Source organism: Paramacrobiotus metropolitanus, unplaced genomic scaffold, assembly GCF_019649055.1.
Source record: "Paramacrobiotus metropolitanus isolate TYO unplaced genomic scaffold, Prichtersi_v1.0 Parri_scaffold0000131, whole genome shotgun sequence".
NCBI lineage: Eukaryota > Metazoa > Tardigrada > Eutardigrada > Parachela > Macrobiotidae > Paramacrobiotus > Paramacrobiotus metropolitanus.
Window position 1 is genome coordinate 253,284 of NW_026570351.1, and position 12,640 is coordinate 265,923.

Genomic DNA, 12,640 nt, shown 5'->3' on the forward strand with positions numbered 1-12,640 from the left:
GCGCCAATGCAAAAATGTATCTCTGTCCGTTACGAAAGATTGTTATCAAAGGTCAATACGAAAATATTCCTGGCTCGTTATATTGTTAGGTTAAATTATTGATAATGTTAAATACTAAAAGTGCTAATGGTAGCACGTTAAAAATTATTTCTTTCCCACAAGCGAAAAGCTGCTGCACTCCGGTCTGCCAATGCACACCTAATTTTTCCACTTTATAAACGTACTCCCAACAGCATCTACACACCAAACATCCGAATATACAGATATACTGTATAAAATTACAAAAAAAATTAACTAACCTCCTTAATACTAACTTCCTTAAAACTCTCTTTTTTAACCACACTGCCGTAAAGTCAAAAGCCAACCAATACTCTATTTATTCCTTAATATCTCTTGATCTATTTAACTTAAGAAACCAAATACATTAAAAAATTAACAATAATTTAAAAAAATTTCACTATAAACCTTACTTGTCACAAATCTGCCAAAATCCCTTCAAACACCTTTTCCCAGGCACTCCAAATCACTCTCCACCTTACTACAACAACCTTTACAATTCTAACTATAAAATAAGATCTTACAACACAATCCACACAACAAACTTCTCACAACTTCCCTTAACCAACTAAATTTCCACCGCACTCCGATCTCCTTTTATATACCCACAGCACACTATGCTTCACAAAACCACCAATCACCAGGAAATACCAACCTCCCCCATCCGATAACTTCCAATCCAAAATCACTTCGTCAGAGAACTTCAAAAGCGGCCTCATTTATATCGAAACACCCAACCCGAAAATCGTCCTTGACAGGACACATATGGCTAAACTACTGCTTCTACAAAAAAGACTACCCTTACAAATTCTACACAACAGAGCCATATGGTCTCGGGTGCTAAACACCCTCTGTCGCAGTGGCAACCCCACCGCCTGCCGGAAAATCCAACAAAAACAGTTCTGCCAATATCGCTGTCATACCAAGCGTTCCCGCCGGATCAGGGATCAATCAGTTGTAAATCCGGTTGTTTTCCACCGACAGTTCGGGCTGCGGCAAACTAAACATAAGGCGACTGGCTGTTGTGTTCGGGCAGGAGATGCCAGGTTTGGTGGTTGGGTGACTTTGGCGAACATTTCCAATCCCGCACGGTTCTCGTTCTCGTTATATACGAGGAGGATTAGTGTTAAGTCGGCAGCGATCTTATCGCCCACAATTAAGCGGAACACCCAATCCAATAAAGGTTGATTTAACCGTCAACCGTAGATGGTTGCCCTAACCAACAGCTACGTAATCGTCAACCGTTTTATCTGACACTGGTCGGCGACTACGCATGCTGGTTAAAGCAACCCTCCACGGTTGGCGGCTAAATCTTCCTCCATTGGACTAGGTGTTTAGTTTAACTGTATGCTACAAACTCGCTGCCGACTCAGCACTAAATTCCTCCTCGTATTAAATAATTAAAGTGCTTAGCAACGTATTTCGCGTTACTTGTTTGTATATTTCGAGATATTTCATTTTGGAACTAAAATTCCCGCAGTTATAAAATTTTGAAATTTTTTCCGGAGAACGAAACAAACAAAGCAGAAAGCAACCTGCGACATAAAATCCACCGCTTAATTTATCCGATTGCGCGACTGAAATATGTCCGATGCCGAAATAAATTTCTAAAATTAAGTTTAAATGCGATTAATGAATCTAAATGAGATTATTAAATGCGATGGTCGGTCCGAAAAAAGAGAAATATTAGATAAAGTTCTGGAGAAACGAAAGGAGCTGAACAATGGCCAGGTATGAATTTCCACTGTTCTGATAATTATAACTAGCAGACCCCGCACAAACTGCGCGGAATAAATCGGTGATAGATTAAAATGCAGCAGAGAAATATCATCGTTCATGACATCTAAGATACGTACGTTGTCAAATTCAGATATATTCTACGCTTTCGTTGTATTCATTCATGCTTAGAAATTTAAAAATTTTAAATTTTGCAAATTTTAAAATAAGGTGCTGCTACTGTACTCGTAGTCGTAGCTGGGTTCACTGTTTTACCGAAGATTCTATATTGACAGTTCTGTGTTAACATTTTCCCGATCGGCGATCGGTGCACTGCAGAGAAAACCGTAATAAACTTCAAAACTTGCCGTTTAAATAGTATATGCTGTTTTATAGAAATTCTTTTGAGTTTTTTTCTTTATCAGTCTGCTATTCGGTATCTTTGAATTGTAAAATATTGCCCGTTATTAAGTATTAGAATTTTGGCCAGCCAGTGCAGCCACACTTATCAAGTCATTAACATACTTACTTCCAGTCATCGGTTTTTAAATTTCAGTTTGTCCGGTAACAATGCGCAGACGCAGTCACTCAAGACGCAGTGTCTGATTGTGTCTCGCTTATTATCTTATACTCGCATGAGTCCTATCTGTATTGCTGCTCCGCAAGCTCCCTAGCGCCGGCGCTCGGGGTCACCTGCGGCTTCGCCTTCTGTTACAATAGCGTCGTTTCACAGTAGCGTCGTGAATAATATTTAAATTAACTAATTAATTAGTTAATAATAATCATTTAATTTCACAGCAGCGTCGTGAATAATTCGCACTTCCGCTACTTGCACCACATTCTAATACAACCGCGTAAAATCCATACTACGGTGCCACCGTAGTGTCGTGTATATAAGCGTTCACACCGGTTAAGGTTCCATGAACTATCTTTACTCTTCCACGCCTGTAATGCTCAATCGGTAGGCAACTCTCATCTCAAACTGTAACAGATAAACTATGGTGGAAATACGAACGATTCAGGAACACAGGAACTCAGGAATCCCTAAGCAGAAGACTAACCACAATCTCCGGTCGCAGGTTCTGTGAGGATCGGCAAGAGCTAGGTCAATTGTGACGCGAGCAAACCTGTATACTAAGCAATAATTTTTCAGCCGGCAGACACCCACGGCACGGCGGGCTCAATAACATTGTATGCCGCGCCCTTGTTTCTGCCGGCTTCCCCGCTAAACTGGAACCACGCGGCACTTCACATACGAGCGAACGACGCCCAGACGGCTGCACAACGTTTGCATGGCAGAGGGGTATGTGCTTGGCATGGGATGTCACTTGTGTCGATACGGTTGCTGCTTCCCATATAAGGTCTACATCGTCGACTCCCGGATCGGCGGCGGTACAGGCAGAAGAAAGGAAAGCCAGTTTGTACTCGTACCTGAGTGGGCGCTACATTTTCGCAGCCATTGTTTTTGAAACAATGGGCCCATGGGGACCGTCAGCTACTGCTATTATCAAGGAAATCGGGAAGCGTTTACGTAATCAAACTGGAGAGGCTCGCTCCCATGAATTTCTTCGACAGCGACTGTCCCTGGAGATTCAGCGGGGAAATGCGGCTTCAGTTTTCGGAACAATGGACGGAGTTGAAAAGTTTACTGAGCTCTTTCTGTTGTGATAATAAATTCTTCTTTCACCGTTTGGTTAACTAATAAATGTTTTTTGATTTGTATGCTGCAGTCGTTTACAAATAAAGTACATTTTAGCAATAATCCGGGAGCGACTATGTACTTCCGTAGGAACAAGTATTGCTGCCTCTTTAATCCAATTCACAACACAGTACGCAACACAAGGAAATCGTAATTAGAAAGCAGTCTCAGAAGTGAATCTCAGACTACTGATTAGCGACTGCTACCGATATTAGCGGCAACCAAAACTTATCTAGACTCTGCGTTATGACATCATATACACCGCTAGTAAAAGAGGACAGCAAATCACAGTAGAGATTGACTAGATTATCTGTTATGTTGCAGGCGGAAGGCGGACAGTCAGCATCCGTACGTACATCCCGGCGTGTATCCTACTCCCACACGTCAGTAGTATGGATTTTACGCGGTTGTACGGTAGGCAAGTGATAACGGCACGCGCATCCGCCCTTGGAGGCGCTACAATAAAGAAGCTCGAACAACTGCTTTAAAAACTGAGTTTGCAGCTGTTCCGTACTCGCGGACTGCTTTGACTCATCTTTCTGACTTCTTCAGCTTTAACTGTCTTGCAAACAAAAATTTCTGGTAAAAATATCTAAACCACGGCTATAAGGTGATACATGTCATTACATAAGCACCCCATTCGAAGAAGAGCTTGAGGAACGGCGTTTCAGCTGTCGACTCAAGACAGTGGTGGGGTGGTCGATTTAGCAGTGGTGGGTTCCTCACTTTTCCCATAGACTTTGTATGTTAGCTTTTCTTAAACTTCTTTTTTAAACTTTACATTTTTTTCAAAAACTGATTCTTGTCGCGCCATCTGCAAACCTGGCGCTATCGAATGATATATAGACACCCAAGTTTCGTTAAGTGTGTCGCTCAGAAAAGGGAGCTTTGTATGGAATCCGCTAAGGCTTATTTTATTAATATATAGAGATGATTAGTTAAAGTGGTGAAGTTGTAGTGTTGATGTTGAGTTTTGCTATTCTTGATTTTGTTTGGGCATTCGTTTCAGTGTGAGAAAACACTCATTGTTGTTCACGGAAAAGAGGAATCCGATAAACTAGCTCTGGAGCCTGCGTGCAGCAATATTTCCAGCACCACCTTGAATGAAAACCGTTCTCAGGCACAACTCCAAATAGCTTTGGCTGACTTCCTGTCCGGCCGAAAAGCGGTGTTGGTGGCCACTAATGTTGCTGCCCGTGGTAATAAAACTGAATACACTTGCTACTTCCCATTGTAACTGCATTTTCGATTGACTTCGTACACAATCGCGTGTTGTTTTACTAAATTAATAAAATCCTTGCAGTCTTTTTACATTAATTGTTAACACTGTATACGTTTTACTGTATTGCTGAATGCGTGGACTGTTACTGTATCGTCGGATAATGTCGTGAGAAGTAACGGGAAAAATTAGAGCTATTCCGAAACTGTTTTCGTTTGTAAAACATAAACCTACAAAATTCGACCTTGGAAGACGCTTTAAGCTCTTCCTTTGTGCAGGTTTAGCTATTCCGGACGTGGAACATGTCATCTACTGGGATTTGCCGCGCACGGCGGCCGACATGGACGATTACGCTCATCGCATTGGACGAACTAGTGGCGTCGGCAACGAATTCCTCACCACCACGTTTTACACATCCCGAGATGTTCACATTGCCCCGCGCTTGATCGACATCTTGCACAGCTCAGGAGCACGTGGTCCTGATTGGCTGTACGAAGAAGCGGGAATGACACCCGCGGCCAACGGTGATAAAAAGTTTTGGCGCCCAGAATAATCGTCCAAGAAAATAAGTAGAAAAATTTTGTTATAGAAAAATTCGGACAAATAAAGTTATCGGCCGCAGCGAAGGCCGAACTAACATGCGCTATATTCAGCCGAAATTAAAAAATGTCAATCTGTCCGTCCGTTACGGAAGTAAAAAAATGACGTTATCAAGGAAGTAAAAGCTATTGTATAAGGAAGTACTTATACAAAAATGAGGAAGTAGATCGTCAAACAAAGTATAAGAAGGCGTTTGCAGCCACTGCACTTGAATTTTGATTCCCATGGTGGTTATATATGGGGCAAGCCCTTTATTTAGGTTCTGTGTACAATATTGGTAGCACTAGCGTTCGTTGATGGCGCATTTTTCACGCGTTAAGCTACGTTCGGTAAACATAGTAATGACGAAAACGCGGTTGGCGTTATTGCATGCGCAGTGCGCACACGGCACAAGTACATGGGTAATTCAAAAAGATTTCCGAAAAACTACGTAAATAAGATATAATAAGTTAGCGAAGGTGTACTACCTACGTGGCTATCTGCGCCAGTAATTTCGGAATTACACGGATAAATATGAATTAATTACGTATACGCTTACGTTGCAGTGCATGCACATAAAGTAAACGACCGGTAAATAGTGTCGGATGTAATTGCAGTACTTGCATCAAGAAAGGAAGAACCGTCAAAAGTCCGACAAAAGAACTGAAAATGTCACTCGCAGTATTAAGGTGGTTGATCTCACTAAATATCAAATTTGATAGTTGCAATTTTCGCGGGTACCAAATTGCACTGTAAAACACTCACGAAATGGTTAGTTAGGCCTGAAACTTCCGGCGGCTGGTGTGGAAAGTGGCGATGTTGGGAAATCGCGGGTGGTATGGTTGTTTTACAGGAGCGCTATGTAACGCGGGCGGTTATGCCGGCGTTCTAGTGGGTTGGCGTATTGACCGTACCACGATGTTGTATGGGCTGATGGGATGAAAGGTTGGCACGACCGGCAACGGCGCGGTCGTGGACGTTCTTACTGACGTAAAACAATTACTGAACGTAACAACGGAAGTTCACGGCTAAGCATTCTCGGTTTTTCTTCGGCTGTTCTCGCTTTCCACGGCAAAAGATGGACGGTACTGATGCAAATCCTGACGTTCCGCAAGAACCCCATCAGCGTGAAGATCCTGCTTCTGTTGTGGAGAACACCGCCAGCCCCTCCAACAACCCGAAATCAGGAGAGGAAAGCAGTGAACCACCTGTGTCGGGTTCCTCAACGCTTGCTGCGACCAGTTTCTAACGTCCGCATTCCCCGTCCCCCACCCCCTCCTCCAGCCACGAAAACCTCCGTAAAATGCAGAAAACATCGGAATCCGTCGCTGGCCCCTCGACGGTGGAGGCCGCCCAGCCGGGAACGGCGGGACAGGCCTCGGGATCGCAGGAGGTCCGGGGCGCCGTCAGTCATTACCCCAGAGTCACCCTGGCGCCCAGCGTCAACGGGGAGGCCGTGAAGAACGTCATCTCGGCGCTGGACGGGGAGATCATCGGGCAGTATGAACCAAAGATGACCACAGTCCGTCAAAAACGTGTGTCGCCTGCTAAACGCCGTTGAAGGGTTTTGAATACACGGGCGGGTGCAATCTCGACAGCAGCGCTTTATTACGTAATCGGATCAAGCTCTTGTCGGTTTGTACACAAACGTGCGCCACACGGTCACAATTGTCGGAAGCTGGCAAAAAGCCCCTTTTCTGATCAGCCCCCCGGGCGGTCGGCAAAAAAGCAAAATTGTCTCAAACGTTGTCTGCCTCTGGACAATAAAACGTTCAAGGAAACAGTGTATGTACGGTAACGATATAAAATGGCAGCACAGCACTTTGAGTTCTGCCCGTTTCCTTTTACGCTAGCGATGCATCGCTTGAGAGTCTCTCAAAGTGAGGGAGCCCGATAGCTTTAAAAAATATGAGTTTAATTTCGACCAGCCACTGGCATTTGCAAATTTAAGTGATTGCAACTTGTAATGTGAACATTGTCATGGGTGATGCTGACCTGCGCGGGCAGCCTTACGGGTTACTTGCGGCTACTTGTGCCTTTCAAAAAAAAGTGCTAGCGCATAGTGACCGCTTATATCTGAATCTATCACCACTGCAGCTGCACCATCCCCAACGTTTTTTGATACTGCCATTGCGCCTGAACCCAGGAAAAGTGCAACCGCGGACGACACAGCATCATAAACTCGTCGAAATGCAGCAAGTGCAATGACAAACTTCATAGGGAGTACTTTATGCCGTTTCATAATATGTAACTGTAATAAGCGTTATGGCAAAGAAGTATCGTCAGCGTAATTTGTTTTATGTATTTTATTGGGTAGTAGTGGTCCAAACACATGGAAACGGGCTTTGGCAGCTTTTAATTTTATGCTGACCAGTGGTCAATGTGTTGACCACTTCTATATTGCTGTTTTAAAGCACTTTTTTTAGCTATTTAATAAAGTTATTGCTTTTACGTAATAACTGTTTGCCTAATTATTGCAGAATTAAACGTATTTATGCTGTAGACCGTCCATGGGCATTGGCGTTCTGCAGGCGACAGAGTACAATTCGCCGACTTACAGTTCGCTGACCGACAATTCGCTTTTCTACGAAAGTGTTCACAACTTCACACACGAAAGTTTGTCGAAACATTTTTGTTGACGGACAACTTGCTGCTCGATTTGAAACGTTGATTTTCAAGTTTTCTTCGATTCTTGTTGTTTTCTCTTAGCTTTCATTTGTTTCTAGCGCCTTTATGCAGTTTTCATACTTATGGTTAGAAGTTAGAACTTTGCGCCAGCATGCAAGATGTGCTACCGCCATCGGTTGGCTGATGTACTAATACAGAAGCGTCGATCTTCTTACAGGTGTGCTGCCATCCGCGGTTTGACTGCTAAATTAAGGGCATCAACGATTGGCTTGCCAAGTCAACCGTGAATTAAAGCACGATTTATGAGAACTGCATAAATGCGCAAAACCGAAGCTCTTGGTTTACTACTATTATAAAACCTATGACAAGATAACTGCTGATCGACTCAGTTGTCATATGTGACCGGCTGGTCATGGCCCTAAGAGCCAGGCGATTTAAATGACGAGGGTGTTGTTCTGATCTCCTCACAGCACACCGACAATGCGCTAACCACTATTCTGCTGACCGACAACCTGCAGGAGTCTTTTTGTTGACATGAAAAACCCAAGACCTATGAAAACTACGCTATAGTATGTACCGAGAACTGTTGGCATGACAGAGTAATCGTAATACGCGTAATCACAATAAGCAGTTTGTTCTTGAATTTCACTGCATACTCCAGTGCACTAACATGCGCTATAATAATTATACATACAACAAACGGTAACTTCATCGCAGGTTGACTTTAATGCTGTATCTTGCGTTTAATCACAGTGTGTATTACGTTTTGTTGTTGGAGGTCGTACTGTACCCGCATACCTATACACTGTACTTACTCAATCCATTTTGCCGAAAGAAGCAACTCTTTTATTAGTCTAAAACGTTTAATGTCTGCTCCGCTCCGCTACACTAGTACTGTTTCTGATTTTCAGATTAGTAGCCAAATAAACTTGACAATACCTCCGACAAACGATTGACTACAGCATTTATCTGTGCTGTAACGCGAGCGGTGTAAAGTTTTTCGAGATACAGTAACTGCAACCACTGCTTGATGATTTTGATAAGCGTTCGGTTTCCAGTGCATACCTTTGCGACCACATCAGTGATCGCACAAAGAGCACTACTAGGAAAGTGCAATCACTTTCTGCGGGCACTGCATGACCGAAGCGTAGCAGGACTATGTACAGAGTGATTGGCAGTATTTGGCACCCCTTTTTAATGTAGGCAATCCTCCTCGATTATTTAAAGCTCTCATCCCGGTTGGTAGAATTTTAGTACAATGACAAGCGAAATCTCGGCCTCTGGCCCCGGTACGCATTTACGTGAAATTTCGCAAATAAGTAAATTTTTCGAATATATGTTTCGAAACTGTACAAAACATCATAATTTCTTCAGCTCTTGTGAAATAATGTATGCCGGGTCATGCAGTGCTATGGGAGAACACCGCCACAATATACCCATAATATACTCGTACAAAGTAGTCAACGGTGAGTTATCTGCTGAAAACGGTATGAAGTGTTGGATTTGGTAACGCTGGCGGCGGTTTATAAAAGGTCCAGACTAAAAACCAGCATTCAGGTATAGGCCCATCATGTCAAAAACTGGTGACACCAATCTAGCCGGAGTTTTGCCATTTTCACGAAATTGCGCCTACCATTGCTTGCTGCAGTATGCACTTTACTGCCCTTGTTCTTCTTCCTTGTTCCCTTCACCTGAATTGTACTTGCATCGCACGAAAATTTGATATTAAACTGTTTTTGCTTCTAGAAGTTTAAGCTGTTTTATATTTTTTGCTGAGTTTATCTCGCATTTTGACCTACTTGTTTTCAGTTTTTTATTACTAACCGATAAAGAATCCCCACTTATTCTGTGTTTTGTTGTAGCCACTGGTACCACACATGGACGACTCTTCTGCCAACATTAACCGTGAGGTCCGTGACGCCTCCCTCACGCGGCAGGTAGCCCCGCCCAACTACTGCACCTGCAAAGGTAGCAATCCTGCGCGGCTCCTTTACTAGACATCACTTACTTTTCCTCGATCGTAGGTCGTCACCATCACCCCCAAGCGGCCGCCAGCGCCACCACCGCAAGTGACGCCGTGAAGCTGCAGTATAACTACTGCCAGGATCTCTCCGGACGGTACGCTGTTCATGCAACAAAGACCACGCCAGCGGCTCGTGATCTCCAATGGAATCGCTACGTTCAACCGTCAGCGCATGGACTAAGCGCGCTCGGGCGGAGGAGGATGCCGAGACGGCGGCGGTGTCGTCGGCGTACTTGGCGCAGCTGAACAAGACGTTTCAGGCGATGGGCTTATCGCCGAACTTGAAAGCAAACCTTCCCAATAAGCCTGATGTAATTGTCTTCTGCTTGAATCAATCCGCGCGGGTCTATGATGCCCGGAAGGCGCTGTGGACGTTCACCTATCCGCAAAATGCCTATAATCGTTGCGGTGTGTGCGGGCAGGTAGGCAGGTGCGTTCCGCGCATAAACAATTGCGAGATAGCGAGATTATCATGGCAAATGCGTACACAGCACTTAAATACTTGTCTTGTCATTTTTTTATGAGAACTGCACAATACTAAAAATTGTAGACTTCAAAATAATCGTTCCATAATCTAAACATTTCAGTTAACTTCTGTAGGGACTAATGTACGAGTACTTTTTTGAAGCTGGTACAATATACAGGCTTACATAATTTCAATTACGTTTGCAACATTTTGGGTACACGTACTTATACAGCGCTTAAAGCGCTACAAGCGCATACCTTTATATGTGGTATCAATAAAATAACAAGTCTTAGAAAATGTTCCATAACAATTTTGTAATCAATCATTTGCCCCATCAACTGGAAAATTTCTGATAACAAAATAAACATAAATTCACGCAAACTCTTGTCTAAGCTTGTTGTACGGTGACCTTTAGCATCATTGTTTGTCGTTGACGTATAGGTGGATGTGTGTTCAGTTCAGAACTGTCTGAAAACTGACATTAGGCGGTCCTTGCGACTATCTCGGCTACGGACCTACGGTGTGGCCGAAACCTAGTTGACCTTTTCCCTACCGAAATCCAAGTCAACGCCCGACGCCTTCGTCGCAACCATAACGCACCAATTACTTTTGCAGACGCTGTATTTGACCGCAGTTGGTGTTTCGAAGAACGGCGTCATCCTCAGCTCCGATGATGAATTCACCAAAGCGCCGCGGCAGAATTAGAAGTGCGGACCAACGCCACCGGCATCCCAATTACAAAATCCTTCATCTTAATTGCCAGGAATCCACCCTCCTTTTTCCACTGCTTGGCGGGCAGCTGACTGTCGTTATTGCCATCCTTCCGCAGACCATCTACCAAGCCGGAAGAGCCCGTTTACCGGCTAACGGTCCAGTTGACGGTGACCGGTGACCTTTACCTGGTGGCCAATCCTAACAAGATCTACTACGGCACTGCAACCGCGTATGACATCATCCAGTTAAAAAAACCGGTTCTGATCGACAGCATGGGTGGACTGGGTGGACCTGTTCCAACTCCCGGCGCTTGTAACATTCAGCAAGCCATGACCAACATGGGCGACAGGAATCTATGTCCGCTTACCATCTTCGCCTCAGCGGACGGAACCATGGTATCCGCAGGACAATTAGGACGGGTACCGCACAAACCGCGCAGCAGCTATGGTTCGGCCGGACCGATCCGTACGCCGACATTCAAGTTGTGCACATCGCCGTCTGCAACTGGTGCACCAGCGGCTACGATTCTACCGTGGCGATCACCGCGAACCGGGATTTCCGGAACGACTTGGTATACATTACGAAAAAGTTCCTCGTGACCAACGTCCTGTTCCTTTCCACGTGGTTGGAACTTGTAAGCCTCGGTTAACGGGTTCGTGACGAAGAATCCGAGCGCCATCACAATTCCCCGTAGAAGGTCGGTGAGCGAGACGGTCAGGGATGGGGTGTTCTCGCGGTGCAGCCATGAGGAGATGAGGAACTGCGCGAAGGAACCACTGTCCACTGTCAAGGAGATCCTGGCGCCGGAGGATAAGGCAAAATTGCTTCCTTAAAAAATTTCAGAAATAATAAAATTGCAGAAATAATTTATTTATAGTTATGATTTTGTGATTTGTAACTCAAAGGTAAAACGACATTAGTAAATATGATTTTATTTCTGGTGCAGGTTTTATAATAAATGCACATTTTTTGCGGTACTTGAAGTGCTGAAGCAGGGCATTTCTCGTTGTACTGGCAAACATCTTCGTTTTGTTGTTCATTACACGGTTATTTGTACGTCCACATGGCCATCACTATTTTCTGCTGCACTGTGTTTTCGATCAAGAATACAACAATGTACATAAGTACTTGTACCAATATCAGCGTCCGACTGGAACATCTGTACAACGAAAACGTTTTAGAAACTTTTCCACGGGTGGTTCTCTCAGCAGCAGCGCGAGCGGATGCAAGTCTACGCTAACAGGTTTAAATCTGAAACATTTTACAAAGTTTTGTCAAAGTAGTGCAGAAATTTGTTTGATTTGTTTAAAATATTGCAAAATTCCTGGAAGTGCTGAGTGACACGTAAACCGAAAGGTCACGAGCTGCCGCCAAGTAATTTAAACACTATTTTAGCGTAACATTTGTCTGTTTATGATTCTGGAAAATGGTGTCCATTCCCTCGCACGGCTGCACCATTGATGGCAAAGGTCAAGGTGCCGCAGAGGCAAACTTTAAGCTCCGCCGCAGCTGTGCGCCGCAGCCGTGCGCGTGTGGCAC

The 12,640-nt window shown here is 44.2% G+C and overlaps 1 protein-coding gene and 1 long non-coding RNA gene across 5 annotated transcripts; both read left to right on the forward strand.

The window, feature by feature from the left end:
- The first annotated feature begins 1,538 nt into the window (after positions 1-1,538).
- LOC129598853 (uncharacterized) lies at positions 1,539-5,339 on the forward strand. Of its 4 annotated transcripts, none has more exons than XR_008691820.1 (4): positions 1,539-1,788; positions 3,797-3,855; positions 4,482-4,671; positions 4,970-5,339. XR_008691820.1 is itself a non-coding variant. In XM_055496929.1 (4 exons), exons 1-4 carry the CDS (start codon positions 1,681-1,683, stop codon positions 5,242-5,244), a joined length of 663 nt encoding a protein of 220 aa, XP_055352904.1. In that variant the 5' UTR covers positions 1,539-1,680; the 3' UTR covers positions 5,245-5,339. The 4 variants fall into 4 exon arrangements, 3 of the variants coding, with proteins under 3 accessions (XP_055352904.1, XP_055352905.1, XP_055352906.1); XM_055496929.1 differs by having other exon boundaries at positions 3,797-3,886; XM_055496930.1 differs by having other exon boundaries at positions 3,797-3,820.
- Positions 5,340-9,421: 4,082 nt separating this feature from the next.
- Positions 9,422-12,201, forward strand: LOC129598854 (uncharacterized). The gene is made up of 4 exons (XR_008691821.1): positions 9,422-9,455; positions 9,761-9,866; positions 9,923-10,351; positions 10,829-12,201. It is a non-coding gene; the product is annotated as an uncharacterized LOC129598854 (long non-coding RNA).
- Positions 12,202-12,640: the final 439 nt, after the last annotated feature.

Coding starts and splice junctions, on each gene's coding strand:
- LOC129598853 (XM_055496929.1), top strand. CDS start 1,681: ATGCGATTAATGAATCTAAATGAGATTATTAAATGCGATGGTCGGTCC. Junction 1,789..3,796: donor AGGAGCTGAACAATGGCCAG/GTATGAATTTCC, acceptor GTTATGTTGCAG/GCGGAAGGCGGACAGTCAGC. Junction 3,887..4,481: donor GGATTTTACGCGGTTGTACG/GTAGGCAAGTGA, acceptor CATTCGTTTCAG/TGTGAGAAAACACTCATTGT.